General features: G+C 42.9%; 3 protein-coding genes across 4 annotated transcripts in view; 1 reads left to right on the forward strand and 2 right to left on the reverse strand.

Moving 5' to 3' along the window:
• The window catches only part of LOC122626289 (MKRN2 opposite strand protein), a 48,877-nt gene extending 39,116 nt beyond the window's left edge, over positions 1-9,761 (reverse strand). Inside the window, 1 exon segment of the mRNA XM_043806486.1 lies at positions 9,481-9,761. The gene's annotated coding sequence lies outside the window, so the exon portion shown is untranslated.
• Positions 1-11,688, forward strand: part of LOC122626287 (protein eyes shut) — a 36,049-nt gene extending 24,361 nt beyond the window's left edge. Inside the window, exons 6-13 of the mRNA XM_043806484.1 lie at positions 2,938-3,210; positions 4,641-4,933; positions 5,066-5,726; positions 5,800-5,963; positions 6,038-6,769; positions 6,892-7,134; positions 8,840-9,343; positions 10,107-11,688. Of these exons, the coding sequence (XP_043662419.1) occupies positions 2,938-3,210; positions 4,641-4,933; positions 5,066-5,726; positions 5,800-5,963; positions 6,038-6,769; positions 6,892-7,134; positions 8,840-9,343; positions 10,107-10,294 (3,058 nt within the window). The 3' untranslated portion in view covers positions 10,295-11,688. The remainder of the gene's footprint in view (positions 1-2,937; positions 3,211-4,640; positions 4,934-5,065; positions 5,727-5,799; positions 5,964-6,037; positions 6,770-6,891; positions 7,135-8,839; positions 9,344-10,106) is intronic.
• A 1,103-nt stretch (positions 11,689-12,791) lies between these two features.
• Positions 12,792-17,628, reverse strand: LOC122626295 (ras-related protein Rab-5B). 2 transcript variants are annotated; one of them, XM_043806493.1, is made up of 6 exons: positions 17,484-17,628; positions 13,688-14,112; positions 13,493-13,613; positions 13,103-13,271; positions 12,927-13,040; positions 12,792-12,867 (listed from the first exon to the last, which is right to left on the reverse strand). In XM_043806493.1, exons 2-5 carry the CDS (start codon positions 13,954-13,956, stop codon positions 12,940-12,942), a joined length of 660 nt encoding a protein of 219 aa, XP_043662428.1. In that variant the 5' UTR covers positions 13,957-14,112; positions 17,484-17,628; the 3' UTR covers positions 12,792-12,867; positions 12,927-12,939. The 2 variants fall into 2 exon arrangements, with proteins under 2 accessions (XP_043662428.1, XP_043662427.1); XM_043806492.1 differs by lacking the exon at positions 17,484-17,628 and adding an exon at positions 17,235-17,386.
• Between the last annotated feature and the right edge of the window lie 345 nt (positions 17,629-17,973).

Below are 17,973 nucleotides of genomic sequence, written 5' to 3' on the forward strand. Positions count from 1 at the left end.
GAAAAAAGAAGGCAGCGGACTTGAAAGTTATTCAAATGTTTCCACTATCGCAGCGCATTACATTTGCAATGGCAAATAAAGTTTTAATGAATTTTGGCTTGCATCGGATGTAACATAGAGCATTGTGCGCTCAAAAAGCTTAGCTATAATAGCGTTTTAAAAGTTTTACTGATTGCCAGACAACAATTCTATTCTAGATTATTAAGCCACTTATAAATCAATCCTTGCTTTCGACCTGTTGACTTTCTGGTCGTCAAAAGTTGCTGCAATATTCAAATGGACGCCACTTGAAGTCGTCATAATCACTCAATTGTCCAACTGGAAAATGGGTTGTTTACAATTCAGCTGTGCGCAATTACTTAAAAATTGCCATCAAATTGATGGGTTAAACGCATATGGAACATTACCATGTAATCGTTTTTGGTAAATACAACTTGCCGAAGCCCAACGTCAAATCTGGGAATACGCAACTCCCGGGGCGAATCAAGGATAGAGGAATCGCTGGCATAAACAGGACATTAAGGAATAAATGTATAAAAGCGAAAGTAGGACAACGAGTGAGCGAGAAGGCTGCCCATATAAATAATTCACCAGAGGGGGACAGAAAGCGAAAGTGGGGGGACACTTTCACATTTTACGACTATCGAATCGACCACAAATTTACTTTTTAGCACTTGGTCCCTGCTCCGGGCGATCCGATGTCCGATGTTAAGGGCCCTATCGTCCCATATATAGGTGCACAGAGAGAAATATGCCCCCAAAATATTATACAAAATAATAATAATATTTCACTTCATAAGAAAGTAAGTCACATCATCACAGCAATCAAGCTATAATTGTCTCAATTGGTTTTATTCCTTCTATAATGCATTTAAAGTTATGTGGACTACTTTGTGCTAATTTTTTGCAGTGCTGCTATATTATATTACTTTCGTTGCCTCGCTTTCTGGGGTGTTGTTTTTGTGTTCCGGCCTGGCGAGTGGATTTACGAGCAACAAATTTATGTTCGTTGCCTATTTTTATTTGGCTTGCGTGCTTAATCGCCCGAGCAGAAGGAACAAAAAGGACCTTTTCGCCCCAGGGCAGCTCGATGACGATGATGACGATGTTGGGACTTCGATGAACTATAGTTTCCCTTTGGGGAAATTCACCCAGTGGGCAGTGGCAGTGAGAGCTCCACTCTCTAATGAGCCTAATGCCCGGCACAATTGACATTTTACTTAAGGACCCACATCGAACTGGTGTTGCGCACAATTAGTGTAATTAGAAAGCAATAATACTTAGCCTTAGTCGAGCCTAATTGCGGCCACATTTCTTTCCGCCTTCGACGTGGAATTTCGTTTTAATTATGGCGAATTTGACTAAAACAATTGCCGACTTAAGTTCATTAATTAGGATGGCTGGAATGGATTTCCTTTGCAGCTTCCGCAGCGAAGAACTTTTCAATAGCATTCAATTGGCCGTGTCAATAAATTATATTCAGGGATTTTCCACCCACTCACACCCGCGAAAAATTAGCTTCCTTTCAATGTAAACAATGCTGATTTAATTTGTTGTTCACTCAAGTGCAGCTAATTGAACTTTAAACAGCATCGAAAGGAAGTTTGGATTTTTGGTTTTGGCTCGTTAATGAAACTATAAATTGTAGGAAGCGGTAATTAATTGCAAAGTATTAAACTAATGGGCTTCGAAACTTCTTATGGATGAAATATGGGTGCTTTAAACTTCTAAATTTAATTTAACGAGCACAAAGAAGTATTTCAAGTAGATGTCAATAAAAATTCCTGTTAAAGGATACAAAAGGAAAATCACAGTCAAATATATTTTTACACATGTTGTAAAAACTAAATGCAATCGGGAAAAACTTTTTCCATCTGGCCAGCATATGGGAAACTTTTTACAGCTTTATCCAGCCACCATAAAATAACAATAAAACATGTGTCCTTCTGCAGGCATTTACTGCACTGGCTTGCTGGCTTTCTGGCATTAAAATATCCACATTCAAATGCAATAAACGCGAAGATATGAATCCCAGTTCGTCCATCGGCAAGCAGGCATCCCAATCCCCAAGCCCAGAAAAAGGGGAAACTCCTCCGACAAGGAATAAAATCAGAAATACTGCGGATGAGGCCTCAGAACAAAGCTCATTCAAATAAAAGCAGGTGACATTCGGCCAAGCGGGCCAATAAAAACTGGCGGCCCTCTTTGCAGAGGGGCGAGAATAACCCCCCCTAGTAACCCCATCATATCCTTTGCCCCCATCACATCAAAGGACCTGTAAAAAAATGCCATACCATCGCAGGGCAGGCGAAACAAAAATTTGACAGTCGATTGACATTACGGGCAATTGCTGGGCGGGCGGCAAAGGACATGGCCACGAAACAGTGGTCTGGAATTAGGTTCAATATCAATTAAAATAATTATTTGGAATACCAATTCCAGCTGGTGGAATAGCAATAATAGTGATCTTGATTTTATATATATATTGGTAAGATATTTGGCAAAAGACTGACCTAGATTTTGGGCCACCTTCTTCCGGCAAAAAGCAAACCACTGTAAACGAATATTTCGGGGTTCTGGGAAAGTTGCCTACGCTGAAAGGTCAACTGGCAAAAGGTAGTCCAGGATAACAGATTGCTGGCAGGACCCTTTTTTCGGTGGATGAGGGAAGCTGCCGGGCAGGACGGTGGACTGTGGTGTCATAAATATTTTCACGCATCGGCATGTCGAGAATTTCCTCTTAAAAGTCGTCCCAAAAGCCAGGAATGCAGGGAGTCTCACTCTCGCGCCCCAAAGGGAAAGTGCGGGGTATTAAATATTTGATGCACTACAGCACCATACGCCATACAGTGCAAATAGATTGAAAAGTGAAAGGCAGGCAGAAAAAAAGGTAAAAGGTAGAAGCGCTAAAGAATGCCTCGAATGTCCCTTTTGCAGATTGGACTTCAGCCGGAATTACACACACTGCAACGCCTCGCTGCTGGTGAACGACACGCTTGCCATGTCCGGGGATCAGCCCACCTGGCTGAAGCTCCTGCCGCCGCGCCTCCACACCCCGGAGGCCATCCTCAACACCTGGCTGCACCTGGGCGGAGCGCCCCAGGCGCCGATTGGCCTGATTATCGAACTGCCGCCGGCCCAAAGTGGCACCGGCTTCACTGGCTGCCTCCACACGCTGCGCATCAACGGACAGGCTCGCGAGATTTTCGGGTGAGTTTCCTTCGCTTTAGACCCCAAAGGAAAGTAGCAAGTATACAGCATTCTAACTCACTCTTTACTATATTGATTACCTACTATACTATATTACTTTAGCTTAGCTAATACTGAGGTAGATTTAATTTAAGTATAATAGAGTATTCCCAATATGTTCTTTGATCGCTGCACCCCGGCTAATGAACAGCTCCCAGAAAGTTACGACTTCTTTTGGGCGGATTTGGGGGGTTTGGGGCAGGCATATATCTCCGGCGGGGGCATCTCTTAAATGTTAATGCCGCTTACACTCTTCCGGCGAAAGAAAGGCAACCGAAGGCCAGAAAGGGCGGGAATAAAATGGCAGCATCAAAATGCCGCCACACAAAGTTGCAGGTGGCGAAAGCCCTGGAGGAGTTGCAGTTATGGCCGGATTATACGGCCACCGGGCGTTAAAAAGTTTTTTCTTCCGCGCTACACGAAAAAATTAACTCTGCTTACGTGCGAAGATAAACGTGGAAATGGGCGAAGGTGGCACATGTGGAATATATGGCTAATACCCGACGACCACATGGACCAAATGGACTCGCATGTGTCCAATGGGAGTGGCGAATATAAACAAAAGTGCAAGTAGGACGTAAAACGAAGCCATGGTTCTAATTAAGCCCTAATTTTATTTGCTGTATCAAGCAAACTTCAAGTGGTTCTTTGAGGCGTTTATCTTTGCACAGGTCTTTAAGTATCTTAAATGCACAAGAGGTTCTAGCGAATACCATGCTAGACCTCAAGTCGGTTTGCCAAGGAAACTTCTGCAGCATAAAAGAAATAGCCTTGCTAAAAGCTTATATATTATGGCCTCTTACCAAGTTTGCCACTGAAAATGCAGCCAACCCGATGAAAAGGACATCTCAAAGGAGCTGGAGGTGGGGCTGGCGATGATGGGGAGGTGGGGATGAGGACATCCTGTCAGCGAATGCGGAAGCCATTCGTCAGTGTGCAACGTTCATAAAAGCGCGAGTACAAACAGATGGCCCAAATGCAGAGGGGCGGGGCCGAAAGGGGGCCACAAATGGGCGCAAGGGGGGGCTGGCAGGGGCGGGTGGGGGCGGTCACATCCGTGTCGAAAGCGCTGACAGCTGTGGGCTGTTTGTCAAATGGCGCGCAAGGATGGCGAAAAGGACACTCCGTCCACGGTATTGGCATGTTGAATTAGCCAAGCTCATGAAATTAGCTGCGACACCTAACTCATGGCCCTGTCCCAGTTTTGCACTGAGAGAAATAACATTGCTAATGATCAAGTGGTTTCAAAAGGCCATTGTATATTATTATGATTATTAATTATTCCTGCAAATTTGTTTAGAGAGTGATTTAACTATGTGTTATACTTTCTAAAACCTTTTCATACTAAAAGCAACTTCCTAACCAATTCTCCTGAATATTTTACGGTGTAGGGACGCCCTCGATGGCTTTGGCATTACGGAATGCGGCTCATTGGCCTGTCTATCGAGTCCTTGCCGCAATGGCGCCGCCTGCATCAAGATCGAGACCAACGATCTGGACGAGAACGGCGAGAAGGCGGAGAAGTGGAAGTGCAAGTGCCCCACCGGCTACATGGGACCCACCTGCGAGATATCCGTGTGCGAGGACAACCCGTGCCAGTACGGTGGGACCTGCGTACAATTTCCGGGCAGCGGTTACCTCTGCCTGTGTCCGCTGGGCAAGCACGGCCACTACTGCGAGCACAGTGAGTACTCCTCCATCCAGAAGACCCATTAGAAGTTACCCTTAAACTGGTCCATCAACTAGTAATGCTGTCATGAGCACTCTAGTACATACTTTTCATTTAATATATATTTTCTTAATATTTCTTTTTTAGATCTTGAGGTGGCCCTGCCTTCCTTCTCCGGCAGCGTCAATGGACTCTCCTCGTTTGTGGCCTACACGGTGCCGATTCCACTGGAGTATTCGCTGGAGCTGAGCTTCAAGATCCTGCCGCAGACCATGTCGCAGATTTCGCTGCTGGCCTTCTTTGGGCAGTCGGGCTATCACGACGAGAAGAGCGATCACCTGGCGGTGAGCTTCATCCAGGGCTACATAATGCTCACCTGGAATCTGGGCGCCGGACCACGTCGCATTTTCACCCAGAAACCCATTGACTTCCGGCTGGATGCTCCACGAGTTCCCTACGAGATTAAGGTGGGCCGCATTGGACGGCAGGCCTGGCTTTCGGTGGACGGAAAGTTCAATATTACGGGTCGATCGCCCGGAAGTGGCAGCCGAATGGATGTGCTGCCCATTCTGTATCTCGGCGGCCACGAGATAGCCAATTTCAATACGCTGCCGCACGATTTGCCGCTGCACTCGGGATTCCAGGGCTGCATATACGATGTGCAGCTGAGGGCGGGCCAGGTCACGGTTCCCCTGCAGGAGACGCGTGGGGTCAGAGGTCGGGGCGTGGGTCAGTGTGGAACCAGGGAATGCCATCGACACGCCTGCCAGCACGATGGCGCCTGCCTGCAGCATGGAGCAACCTTTACGTGAGCGCCTCTCTTGATCTCTCTAATTATAATCCCCATTTTAAGTTCATAATTCTTTCTTGATTCACATTAGTTGCATCTGCCAGGAGGGCTGGTATGGCCCACTGTGTGCCCAGCCCACGAATCCCTGCGACTCCTTCAACAACAAATGCTACGAGGACGCCACTTGTGTGCCGCTGGTCAATGGCTACGAATGCGATTGTCCTGTAGGACGCACGGGCAAAAACTGCGAGGAAGGTAATAAGCTTTATAAAGGAGTACCACTCTGAGCTATATATATTTTAACACCCTTTAATCCCTTTAATCCGTAGTAATTCGTTCCCTGAGCGACGTTTCCCTGACTGGCAGACGATCCTATCTGGCAGTTCGCTGGCCATATCTGTATGATGGCGGCGACAAGCTGGGCGCCAAGCGCTCCCAAATGGTCAGCTACCGCAACTTCACCAAGAAGCTAATGCCCCCGAAGCCCATAACCACGCCGAGCACCCACTTTGTGATGAAGCTGCTGAATGAGGTGGAGAAGCAGCGCAGCTTCTCGCCAGTTCCGCTGATGGGTTCGAAGTCCTTCGAGGAGCACCATCGAGTGCAGTTCTTCTTCATCGAATTCCAACTGCGCCCGCTCTCGGAGAGAGGCCTACTGCTGTACTTCGGAACCCTGAACAACAATCAGGACAAGAAGATAGGATTCGTGTCGCTGTCGCTGCAAGGCGGAGTGGTGGAGTTCCGGATCTCCGGGCCCAGCAATCATGTCACTGTGGTGCGCAGCGTGCGCATGCTGGCCATCGGCGAGTGGCACAAGATCAAGATGGCGCAGCGGGGCAGGTGGCTGACCCTGTGGGTGGAAGGCAGCGCCTCATCGGCCCTGGCTCCTTCGGCAGAGGTGCTCGTCGAGCCGGACTCACTGCTCTACATTGGCGGGCTGAAGGATGTGTCCAAGCTGCCGCACAACGCCATCTCCGGATTCCCGATTCCCTTCAGGGGATGTGTCCGCGGTTTGGTGGTCAGTGGAACGCGCATTGTGCTCAACGAAACCAACATTGTGGGTGAGTACAGCTGATGATAAGAACCTACTTTTAGACACCCATCTACATCACTTGAAAGCCAAAATTATATCCTCTGGATAGTGGAAAGTATATAAGTATCTATTGATTCATCTGCCCATTAGAATCGCGCAACATTCGAGACTGTGATGGCACCGCTTGTGGCGGAGATTCCTGCGAGTCCGGCGGACATTGTTGGCTGGACGAGAAGCTGCAGCCGCACTGCATCTGCCCGGAATACGCGAAGGGAGATCGATGCGAGTACTCGGAGACCTGCAAGCTCATTCCGTGCAAGAACAATGGAAGATGCCTGAGAAGTGGACGCTGCTCGTGTCCAAATGGCTGGGGTGGCTTCTACTGCGAGATTGGTGAGTGGCCAAAAATGGATGGCAAAGTAGCAAAGTAGCCAAGAGTTCAATAACCATAAGCGTGGCTTATGATTCAGTCGGTTTTTGAAAAAGCCATAATGGCAATATATCTTATTAATGCGGAGAAAAACAAGTTTCATAAATCTTCGCACGGCTCCAAGTTCAATTCGCAAAAATGTGTCACGAGTAAAAGTTGGTTTTCGCAATTCCTACAGAAGCTTAAATGATTTTATTATTATTTTCTGCTTTTTGATCTCTTTTTGTGTGCCGTGTTTAGCGGAGTTGTGTGGCAAACAAGTTTCGCAGCCCCAGAGTAGAACAACATTATTATTATAATTAGAGATTGACGGCAGCAGAAAATAACCATTAACAGCAGCATTTGGATTCTGGATGGTTCAGTGCACAGCGGGGTCAGGAAGTTGGTTGGCCAAAAAAACAAAAAAGTAACACAAAAATTAGCGATCTGTGATTCACAACAAAAGCAGCAAAGAGCACTATAATCAGAATGGGGATAGAGTGGGGGAATAATTAAATCCGACCGTGATTCAAAGTTGAATGCTCTCGTTTTTTGGATTATAATAATTTTGCATAATAAGCAAATTTATTCTCATATATTTAACTTATTAGCTTAAACGGAAACTACTCCCTAAAAGTGTAGCATTCCTTTCCACTTTCAATAGTCATTTGCTATTCTAGTGCCATAAACTTTAAACGTAATTTTCAATTATCCAATCAGTATTTTCCCACTTTTAATATCCCCCCGCAGTGCAACATTATTCAAAATTATAATGACACCAAGCGAAACATTAATCAACCATCTGCGAAACAAGCTTTTGATTATATGAAATCGGCAGATGCGTTTTTGCTATTTCTTTATCCATCGGATGTTTCATGTGGAGATGGAGATCCAGCTGTCTGCCTTTCACTTATTAGCAAATTGTGAATTAACATGCCACACGAGCAAGTTTACGTTGAGATTGAAATTGAAGAAATGCAAGTCGGTGAAGGGAAATTGTAATGAAAATGGAAATATGAGGAAAAGCCTGGGCTATATCGACGAACATCGAGAACTCAGGGAAAGCGAACAGGTGATAGGCAAAATGACCAGAAGGGGAAAAAACAGCAGGGAAAAGTGTAAAGAAAATTAATAACCACACGATAATAAAGATTAATCTTTGCTGCAAGCTCTAGAACCTGAACGTGGTGATTCATAAGCAGAAAAAACTGGAAAGTGAGTGAAGTTGTAAAAAACGCTGACAAATGGGAGAAGTACTTTAGTCTACACTGTGCACACAGAAAAAGGCAACAAAAGATGAAATTGAACATGTGATAAATAATATTTCTTTGTTCATTCTGTTGGTAATTAAATATCCACCTCGTTATCAGTTACTGCGCTTGGAGAAAAATTTTCTTTTCAAAAAACAGGTACTTGATAGTACATTAGAAAACAGATTGAGCCAGTCTAAGTGCCACATGATGGTGGGCTTGTAAACGAGATCAGGGTCTGTAGATGAAGATTCCGATTCAGATTCATAAAGTGAAACAAAAGACGCAGGCGAAGAGGAACAATGCAGCTGGAGCGGCGAGCTGATGCTGTAATTTAATTATGCGCCGCATGCAACATATTTAATGCAACGCCACTCGACTTCCCCTTCCCCACCGCAATATTATGTATGTCTTACGACGTTTTTCTGATTTTTTCTAGCCATGAGCAAGCCGACGACGCCGAGCTTCCGTGGCAACAGTTACCTGATCTTGCCGCCGCCGCGAATTCCGATGAAAGACAAGCGGCGGGGTCCCTCCCTCTACGTCCGCCCCCGCGAAGCCATCCAAGTCTCGCTGAACTTCTCCACCATCGAGCCGGACGGACTGCTCCTGTGGAGCGAGCACGAGAGGAGCAAGTTCCTCGGCCTCGGCCTGGAGGCGGGCCACCTCAAGCTGGCCAGCAATCTCCTGGGCAGCACCAACGACACGGTCCGCGCTCCGGCCAGCGGCTTCATAGCCGACGGCGCCTGGCACTGGACCAGTGTGCTGCTGGACCGCTCCAGGCTGGAGCTGCAGCTGGATGGCGAGGTGATCTTCACCGAGCGATTGCCCGAGGCTGGACGCTCTCAACTGGGCTCAACTACTCCGAGAAGCACTGTGGCGGGCAGGCGCAGGAATTCGAGCAAGGAGCCAACGATTAGCTACGAGGATGTATTCTACTTGGGTGAGTCCTATTGTTATGACCTCTATAGTACATCTCTACACTATGTAAAAGGCCATCCATATATGATACTATGTGTATGATCTTAAGCCTTTTAGGGTGTTAATTATGACATAAACTTATAATAATGATTGGCTTACCGGTTTGTGATTTATACCACTGATCCGAATAGTTTTATTAGAGTATCGCGTTCACTTGCACTTTAAACAAACAATTGCACAATTAGATGCTTTCTGTTCACTTTAGCTGGTTCAGTTGTGTTGTTCTTGCGAAGGGAAAACCGGAGTAAGGTTTATTTGATTTCATGTAGCACAGCGAAGTTAAGCCGATTTGTTCAAAAATTATTTGGTCTGTCATATATGAGTATTGTTAGCTGCGACGAACATTTCAAACTTCGATTCCAATCGCAAGTTGTTTTTGAGTCGCGATCCGAATAAACACTGACTTAGGCTGGGCTGCCAACTCGTTTGCTTGACACAGCTGTTGGCTCGATAGGTATTAAGCCACATCAGCTGTTTAATTAATTCAATACCTTAATATACAATGTCTCAACCCATTAGTTAACGTAAGTTGTAATTTTGCAATAAAATCTTTAGGAATTAAGCGAATTCTTCAACTGCTATTAAACGAAATAAGATGTGCTGTTAATTTATTGCTAACAGACAGCTGTAAACTGACACATATACAGCTTGCCCAACACTGGCACAAATTCAAATTAAGTTCAAATTGACAAAAGCTCATTTTCTATTCTTTGCATCCCAAACAGGCGGCTTTCCCAACTCGGACTCGGTGAGCAGGCGCACAAAGGGTCGCTTCTTCGATCCCTTCAAGGGCTGCCTGCAGGACATCCAGTTCGGAGCCGAGCCCACAGCGATTATCAGCGACTTCTCGACGTACCAGGGCGAGAATATTGGATCCTGTGATCTGCACGGCGATGAGCCGCTTACTGTATAGGAAACGAAAGAAAACGAAATCAAAGGAAATGGCAAGGTCGGAGTAACGAATCTATGGAACACTTGGATCAATCTGGACTTTCGGGACTCGCAAACTTCTTGAGAATCCGATTGACGACGCGGTATATAGAGAGAACTACTTGTAAGCTAAGTGATAAGCGAGTTTATATAGAAAGTGGGCGAATGGGGAATCCCCTAACCCGAAATCAATATATACACACAGTTTTTGGGCAAAGCTATCGATAAAAGACAGACGAATAAGACGAGAAATGAACGTAATTTTGTAAATTTTATAGAAATAAATGAAAAACGAAAAAAAGACAATGTTTAGACTTAAACCGTGGAAACAAACGACAAATTAACTGGTTTATCAAAACAATACCAAGAGCAAAACTAAGACAAAATTTTAGATTAGGATCTAAATCTAGAAAATACCGATACCGGATACAGCTATTAACTTCTCTTACGTAAGTGATATTTCATGTGGAATAACGATTATGGATGAACGATCCAAAAAGCAACTTAACTTATCAATATGTATATTGTTTTTGTTGAGCCAACCTTTTGTTATGCAATCGTTAGCATTTGTGTTATAATTCGAGATCTCTCCTTATTTCCCCAACTTTCTATACTCAAGCTATCTACAAAACTGCCCTCAACAAGCTTCTGCCATTTTAAGTTGTTCAACTTTAAAACCTAATTTAATTTAGCTAGTTGGATATTCTACTCCTTGTTATCTCTGTACGTTAAATAGCATAAACACTCCTGATTGAAGCCATTTAGTTGCCTTGTAGTAAGTTAGCGTATACTCTCTTTAATTTATCTTGAACTAACTCAAATCGAAGTCGACTACTCTAACAAGAAATCAAGACGCGTCTAAAAATCGATGCAGTCATAAAATATAATTATTCTTATAAATGGGAAACCAAGTAGCGAAAAGATACAAACAAAAATATATATACAACACTTATACAATACGAAACCAAATGGAAATTGTAACCAAAACTGTAAGTTAAGTATGTATTTATTTCGAGAGACATCTTAATCAGTTATAATTTTAAATAAAAAATGGGAATTAGAAAAGTTAATAAACTTAAATACGCCTTCTGTTTGTATTGGTGCCATGGGAAGTGATTTTGCAACTATTTCTTCAAGGTCTTTCCGCCGACGATAAACTTTCACAATTACTGAAACAAATCTACATAAATAAATCCATGGAACGATATGACTTATTAGAAAAGTCATCTAGTAACAATTTGAGCAACCTCCTCTATAAAGCCAAGGGATCATTTCTTTGGAACCCATAAACAAATACGATTGTGAGCTCATTGTCGATTCAAATCGAATGACTGTATATATATACGGAGTCATATATATATAAGTATATACGATGTTTTCATTTATTATAATTTATAAATGTTAAATTTAAATACATACAGACAACATAAAAATTATGAATTGGAAAGAAATAAGCATCGGATCATAGATGTTTGTGGAACGAGTTAAACAAGTAGTTTACGGTATTGTGTTGTTCGATTTGTTTTATTTATTTATTTTAATTCACTTTACTTCCTCCGCTTAATTGCATACTAGATGTAAGTTTAATTTTTATGGATTACGATAGTTTCTCCGTTCTCGTTTACGTTTAAAGATAGTAGCATTAAATCTTCGATTGTTGCTAGAATGTGGAAAATAGTTCAACGCAAGGCGAAATTAAAAAATTTTAAAGTATGCATAATTGGTTTTCTTTTTTTTGTGGTTTTCGTTTTCTTTCATTTTCATATGTGTATATATAATTTATATAAATTGCAACTATCACACGTGTCCGCCGCGACCCGGAGTCGAATCATCCGCGTCCGTATCCGGATCTGGAGTCCGGCCTCCGGAGCCGGAGAGACACACACATTGCCACAAACCGAGGCGAGCGAGGATCTTCAGCCGCTGGCCTGAACATTTGCTCCTTGTGGTGTTTGTTTGTTTTATTTGGAACGCTGCTGAGAACAACTGCAACTGGAATCTTCCCCTCACTTAATGCTCTTAATGCTCAGAAACTTACACGAAATGTAATCTTTACAATTATTCTTTGCTCGCTTAGATGGTTTTGGGGGTTTCTTTCTTTTTTATACAATACGATTTCAAACTTTCTACGACACGATGAAATCTCCAAAAAACCTGCGCTTTCTTTTCATGTTTTATTAATTTGCGTTGTTATTTGAAATGGTTTATGTTGGAATTATACTGATATTTTAGCTCAATTGCGGGGGTGTCAGTATTTTTGTATATTTTTTGGACAGATATCGAGCGTAATGGGGGGAAATCGGGTGTGGGAATTTGTAACTAACTTTCTTTAATTGCAACTTTCGTTTATGTTGGGAATGGGAACTCCTTTGTTTAATGTTTATAATTCTTATGTGGTCTTTATCATTATTGGTTTCGTGGCTCTCAAATGAAATTCGTCCCCTGGGAGAGCCGGCTTTAGGTATTTCTTTCTGATTCTGTTGAATTTTTAAATAATTTTTTTATTTATAATTATCAGCATAAACTTTTCAAATCTCTCGTTGGAAATTTCATTTTCTGCAAAACCAAAGGAGTATGTTAATAATGGAATCGTCTTTCCGCCGCGATAAACTAACCTACGAAGGGACATCACTTGCAGCAGTTGTTCGTCGGTCGATTTGTTTCGGTTCCAGTCGGCCTTATACTGGTTCCCTGATTGTTGGCGCCATCGTTCTTAGGTAGTTTCTTAGCTGTAATTGGAATAGTGATTAGCACGTTTCCCCGGCGTTTCTGGCGGTTCTTCATAGCTTACCAATGTCCAAGAAGATGTCGTTCACATTCATGCCCGTCTTGGCGGATGTTTCCATGAACAGCAGCCCGTTCTCCTCGGCATATTGCTTCGCTTCATCGAACTCCACGACGCGAATGTTTGACAAATCTGCCTTGTTGCCGGCCAGCGCAATGACAATGTTTGGTGAGGCCTAGAAAAAAAACGTTTGTTAATGTATTTTATGTATTGTTATGTAAGTATCGCGTGAACGAATGTCCCGAATCAAGTTCATTGCACCCACTGAGGCACATCATGAGCAACAAAAGAGACTATAAATGCATTTAATAATGAAACGCTCTGCACGATATGGCATTGACCTTGATGGCTTGGGGCGGAAGTAATCAATGGTTTCGTTTCCCCGATGACACTCACTTGTTTATGCAGTTCCTTGACCCAGGTCTTCGCACGCTGAAAACTGTCCTGATTCTGTATATCATAGACGACAATAGCGGCCTGCGCTCCTCGATAATACATGGGAGCTAAGCTGTGGTACCTATAAAAGCAAATATAAGTACATCAGTTGAAGGTTGTTTAGAAGTAGGTTTAGATTTATCTCTGGATACTTACCGCTCCTGGCCAGCCGTGTCCCAGATCTCGAACTTGACGACGGTGTCCTCTATGCAAATGGTCTGTGTCAGAAAGGCCGCACCTATCGTGCTCTCCTGGTACTCGTGGAACTGTCCCTTGACGAAGCGCAGCACCAGGGAGGACTTGCCCACAGCGGATTCGCCGAGAAGCACCAACTTGAATTGGCAACTTTTGTTCTGCGAGGTGCCATTGGGCCGCTGCGCCGTTCCAGTGCCACTGGCACCGCCGCTGCGTGGAGTGGTTGCCATGATCGGTTTGGGTTGGATCGGATGCGAATGCGGATGCGCTCTTCCTCCTCTGAGATGGCAACTGATATTTGGTTCTACGGACGGTTACTGCAACTCACTCCCTCTTCTGCTGAGTAAGCCTTTCGGAAAGATAGCTGCTGAGTGTGGATGCGGAATCTGTAAAATACAAAACATGCATATGAGTATTTATAGCAGTTTTAAAATGCAAAAGTCAACGTAATTGAGTGCTTCTTGTTAGTCTGTATAATGGTACGTTTTTCGGGCTTTAATTCAGTCCCTTGAGAGCATGTTGCCCATGTGGATGAATAAAAACCCACATGAAACCATCAGAGGACTGTGTGGCGCCTTTGTTTGTTTAATGACGCCCTCGACAAGCCCAGTTCAATATGTACATATCCGACAATATGCACAAAAAGCCGCCGTTATCCATCAGCAAATGGAACAGAGGAAAAGAGAAGCGTCTGCCAATGGTCGCCGATAAATCCGATTGAAATTGAAAGCAGTACGCCCTACAAAAACTCACAACTAAACACATTAGCTTATTTCCATAGTTTCACACATCAGAAAACACAGCATTACTATACGTGTCACTTGGCAACATAATAGCACTGATAAGCATGAGATAAGAAAATCAGTGAAAGCAAGAGTACCCCGCTAGAATGTTCAATGTTACGAGTTGTGTTCAGAAAATTCCTTGCGTGACTGCTTCAAACATCCACAAACACAAACACAAACATTGTTAATTGCATGTGCAAATACAAACCCATCGGCAACTAAAAATACTTTGGCAAACACAAAGGGGAAACCTTAAAAACGCTGTTTAGGCGCAATTATTGTTTTTCCCTTTCTTCGTTGCAGATAAGGGGTTTACAAGTAATCGAAACTACACATTTCTTATCGCTCCCTTGGGTGGGAAATCTAAGTTCTCGTAAATAATATTTATTGCAGCTCCTTTAGCGGCTACCGCACAATTGATAATTCACACACTTTCTGCTGAAAAATATACAAAATAAATTCGAGGGCGGGTTGTTTACAGTGAATTTGTATACATATATATGCATAAGAAAACATATTACATGGGACGCCTCATATTATTCAGTGGAAATGCGTGTGGAATTCACAATATTTTTGTTATCAGCGCCACTTTTATGAATCATACGCACCGTTGGCCCCTACACTACAATCCCACAGATACGTTGATCCCGAAACAAGATATCGTTCCACATTATCATTAAAACAAAAATGTCCTCGTAATCTTCACAAGCTTAAATAGTAAAACAGAACACAGCATTTCAATGAGTTTTAAACTAAGCAAAAATCGGTTTAAAATCTTCCGAAGTATCGTTCACATGCTTTTCAGATACTTAAATATTCGTTTTTATGTCGGACGATGGGAATCTCCGAGCTCCGACTGAAATTAATTAACACATTGAAGCCAGACTGTACAGTGGAGATAAATCTACGAAGATCGGGGGATGGAATTCTACACGAGTCTTATTTACTCTGTGGAGAGATGTGAGCGCAGAGCGGAGAGATTTCATAGAGTGAGGGCGGAAGCTGTGATAAAAATCAATGCAAAATAAATTAACGAAGGAGAGACGTGGAGAAAGTAAAAGCGTGACAAACATGTACGCCGTTGTTATTGTTGTTGCTGTGCGACGTTATTAAATTAACAAGGAGGGAGAGAGCGAAATATGCAGGCCCTCTCTTTGACATTAAAAATGCAGTCAGTCAACAATTGTTTGTTTCTCCGTCTCCCTTCCGACCCATTCAATTGTTTTTTTCCAAAGTCTTTGGAGCAAAGTGCACAGTCACACTCACACACACAAAAGCCGACAACTTGCTGTCTCTTTTCGAAAAACCGCTCTCTCAATTGCGATAAAGAAATTTCGCCTACAATTACTTTTCATTATCCAGCAAATGACGTATTTTGCATTTGGTGGCGTCTAAGCCAAAACAAAAACTGCATTATAAATTTAATTAAAACAAGCAGTGTATAACTGAATGCGAAATTTTCTAAGAGAAACAGACAGCTGTCAATAAATAACTCACCACTAATTGTATAATTTAATTCAACTCTAATTAATGCGGTTTACTCAACTTTTAAGTCACTTCGACAATAGAACTGACTTTCGCGCCCGTCTGCGGAAAATTCAATAAAATATAAAACAACGTTCAGGAAATTACGGCTCTTTTAGAACAGCTGACGATGCGTCATTCACGCGTACTAATACAAATGCAAGTGAATCAAAAGAGAGGATGAGAGCAAGAACAAAAACAGCACGCAGCCACAGCAATTATCAATACAATAGGCGTAAGAAGTGGAATTAATTCATTTTAGATTTCAAAGATATTTAATTTAGACATAAAATAAGGAATAAATCTAATTTTACAACAGCGGAACGTTATGCCAACCTTAGCCAACATATAAACCATTTTTTCCATTATATTAATTTGGCCCTATTCACGTGCGCTGGACTGTGGAATTGCCTCACTCGAAAAGTCAACAAGTGCAATTTTCTCAGCACGCATATTTGAAGCACGTCTAGAAAACGGAGAATACAATTAACGTTATATTTACAGTCACACACATCACTCGGTAAATATGTAAGAATAGCATGACAATTGCGGTTCTCCCATTTGCGAAGCGAGCGAAAAAGCCTAGAATAAACAAATAGAAGGATGCGATTTTGTTTACATTTGGGCTTTAGGGAAACATCAGACACAAAGACTGTTCTTTTTTTAAGAACTTGCACGATAAGAGAACGAATTGCCGATAAATACACACACATACACACCCGCACTCTCTCCTAACTAAAGACGCAAAACAAGCTAAACAAAGAACAGCGGTTTTTGCTCCGTTCTGGCGGTTAAAGCGCTAATAAATCGGGTGATAATACGGACCAAGATCCGATTTTGTGCGCTTTACTCCACGCCAAAGTGCACCTGCAGAGTTCTTTATCTATCGACAATGAAATTCGAGCACTATCTAAGACCTTGCGACCCACTGTGCACGCTGCACTTGGAGCAGGTCGTACGACCGTCTCGCTCTAGCGCCTGCTCTCATGGGCAACGCACCCAAAATTCAGGGCCATCTATCGCGCTCGCTCTTACACTCGCACTATGGCGGACAGGGCGAAAAAAATTTTACACAACTTTCTTAATTAATTACGGGGGGTAAGCAGCGAAAACAACAACGCAAAAGCACTCGACTGTCCACCGAATTACGCACTCTTCTAAACACGGCACTTGGAAACCAGTTAACCATTTGCATTTACGTTTTTTCTTTTCAGTTGTGTGCCCCAAAACAGCCCCAAGAAACGAAACGAAACGAGCGCAGAGGGAGATAGATAGCGACTGACTCGCCTCTCGCAAAATTATCGTCGCGTCGCACGTCTTGTTTTTGTCGATTGACTTCCTTGGCGACGTCACCATTGACTTTCCAACGATTTTTCTTTTTTTTAACGGTCTTGCCTGGCTAATGGCCAGGGAAATTTTTGACTGGTTTATTGGTAAACTTAACTTACAACTTTCTTGGAATTTTTTGTGTGACCGCAGCACGACTGTTGGAATATGCCAAATATTTTCTAAGCTCCGTTGATAATCATAGGCTCCAACCAACGATACATATTTCTATCGATTAGTGGGACCAACATATCGCACCATATATATATAAATTTAATATAAAGATTTTACTGGCTCATCTTGAATATATGAAACATAGCTTACTACATATGTCAACTAATAAACTTTATAACGGGTATATTTATAACATATAACATATTGAAGTTCCTATTATGAGTTTATGGAGTCTAGCAATCTGCAGGAACCGGCTCCATCAATGAATTAGTTTTAGGTATATAGGTATTATGTTTCTTCTGAACGATATCTTAGCGAATACACACACCAACTTAGCTAGTATGTCATATCTACACACTATCGTATACACTTTTATCGATTTTCGCCTGGTATTTTTAGGTATATTTGCATTGGTTTAAGACAGGTATATTGCAATGG

This window comes from Drosophila teissieri, chromosome 2L (assembly GCF_016746235.2).
Source record: "Drosophila teissieri strain GT53w chromosome 2L, Prin_Dtei_1.1, whole genome shotgun sequence".
NCBI lineage: Eukaryota > Metazoa > Arthropoda > Insecta > Diptera > Drosophilidae > Drosophila > Drosophila teissieri.

Coding starts and splice junctions, on each gene's coding strand:
- LOC122626295 (XM_043806493.1), bottom strand. CDS start 13,956: ATGGCAACCACTCCACGCAGCGGCGGTGCCAGTGGCACTGGAACGGCG. Junction 13,614..13,687: donor GACACGGCTGGCCAGGAGCG/GTAAGTATCCAG, acceptor TTGCTTTTATAG/GTACCACAGCTTAGCTCCCA. Junction 13,041..13,102: donor CGACATCTTCTTGGACATTG/GTAAGCTATGAA, acceptor TTCCAATTACAG/CTAAGAAACTACCTAAGAAC.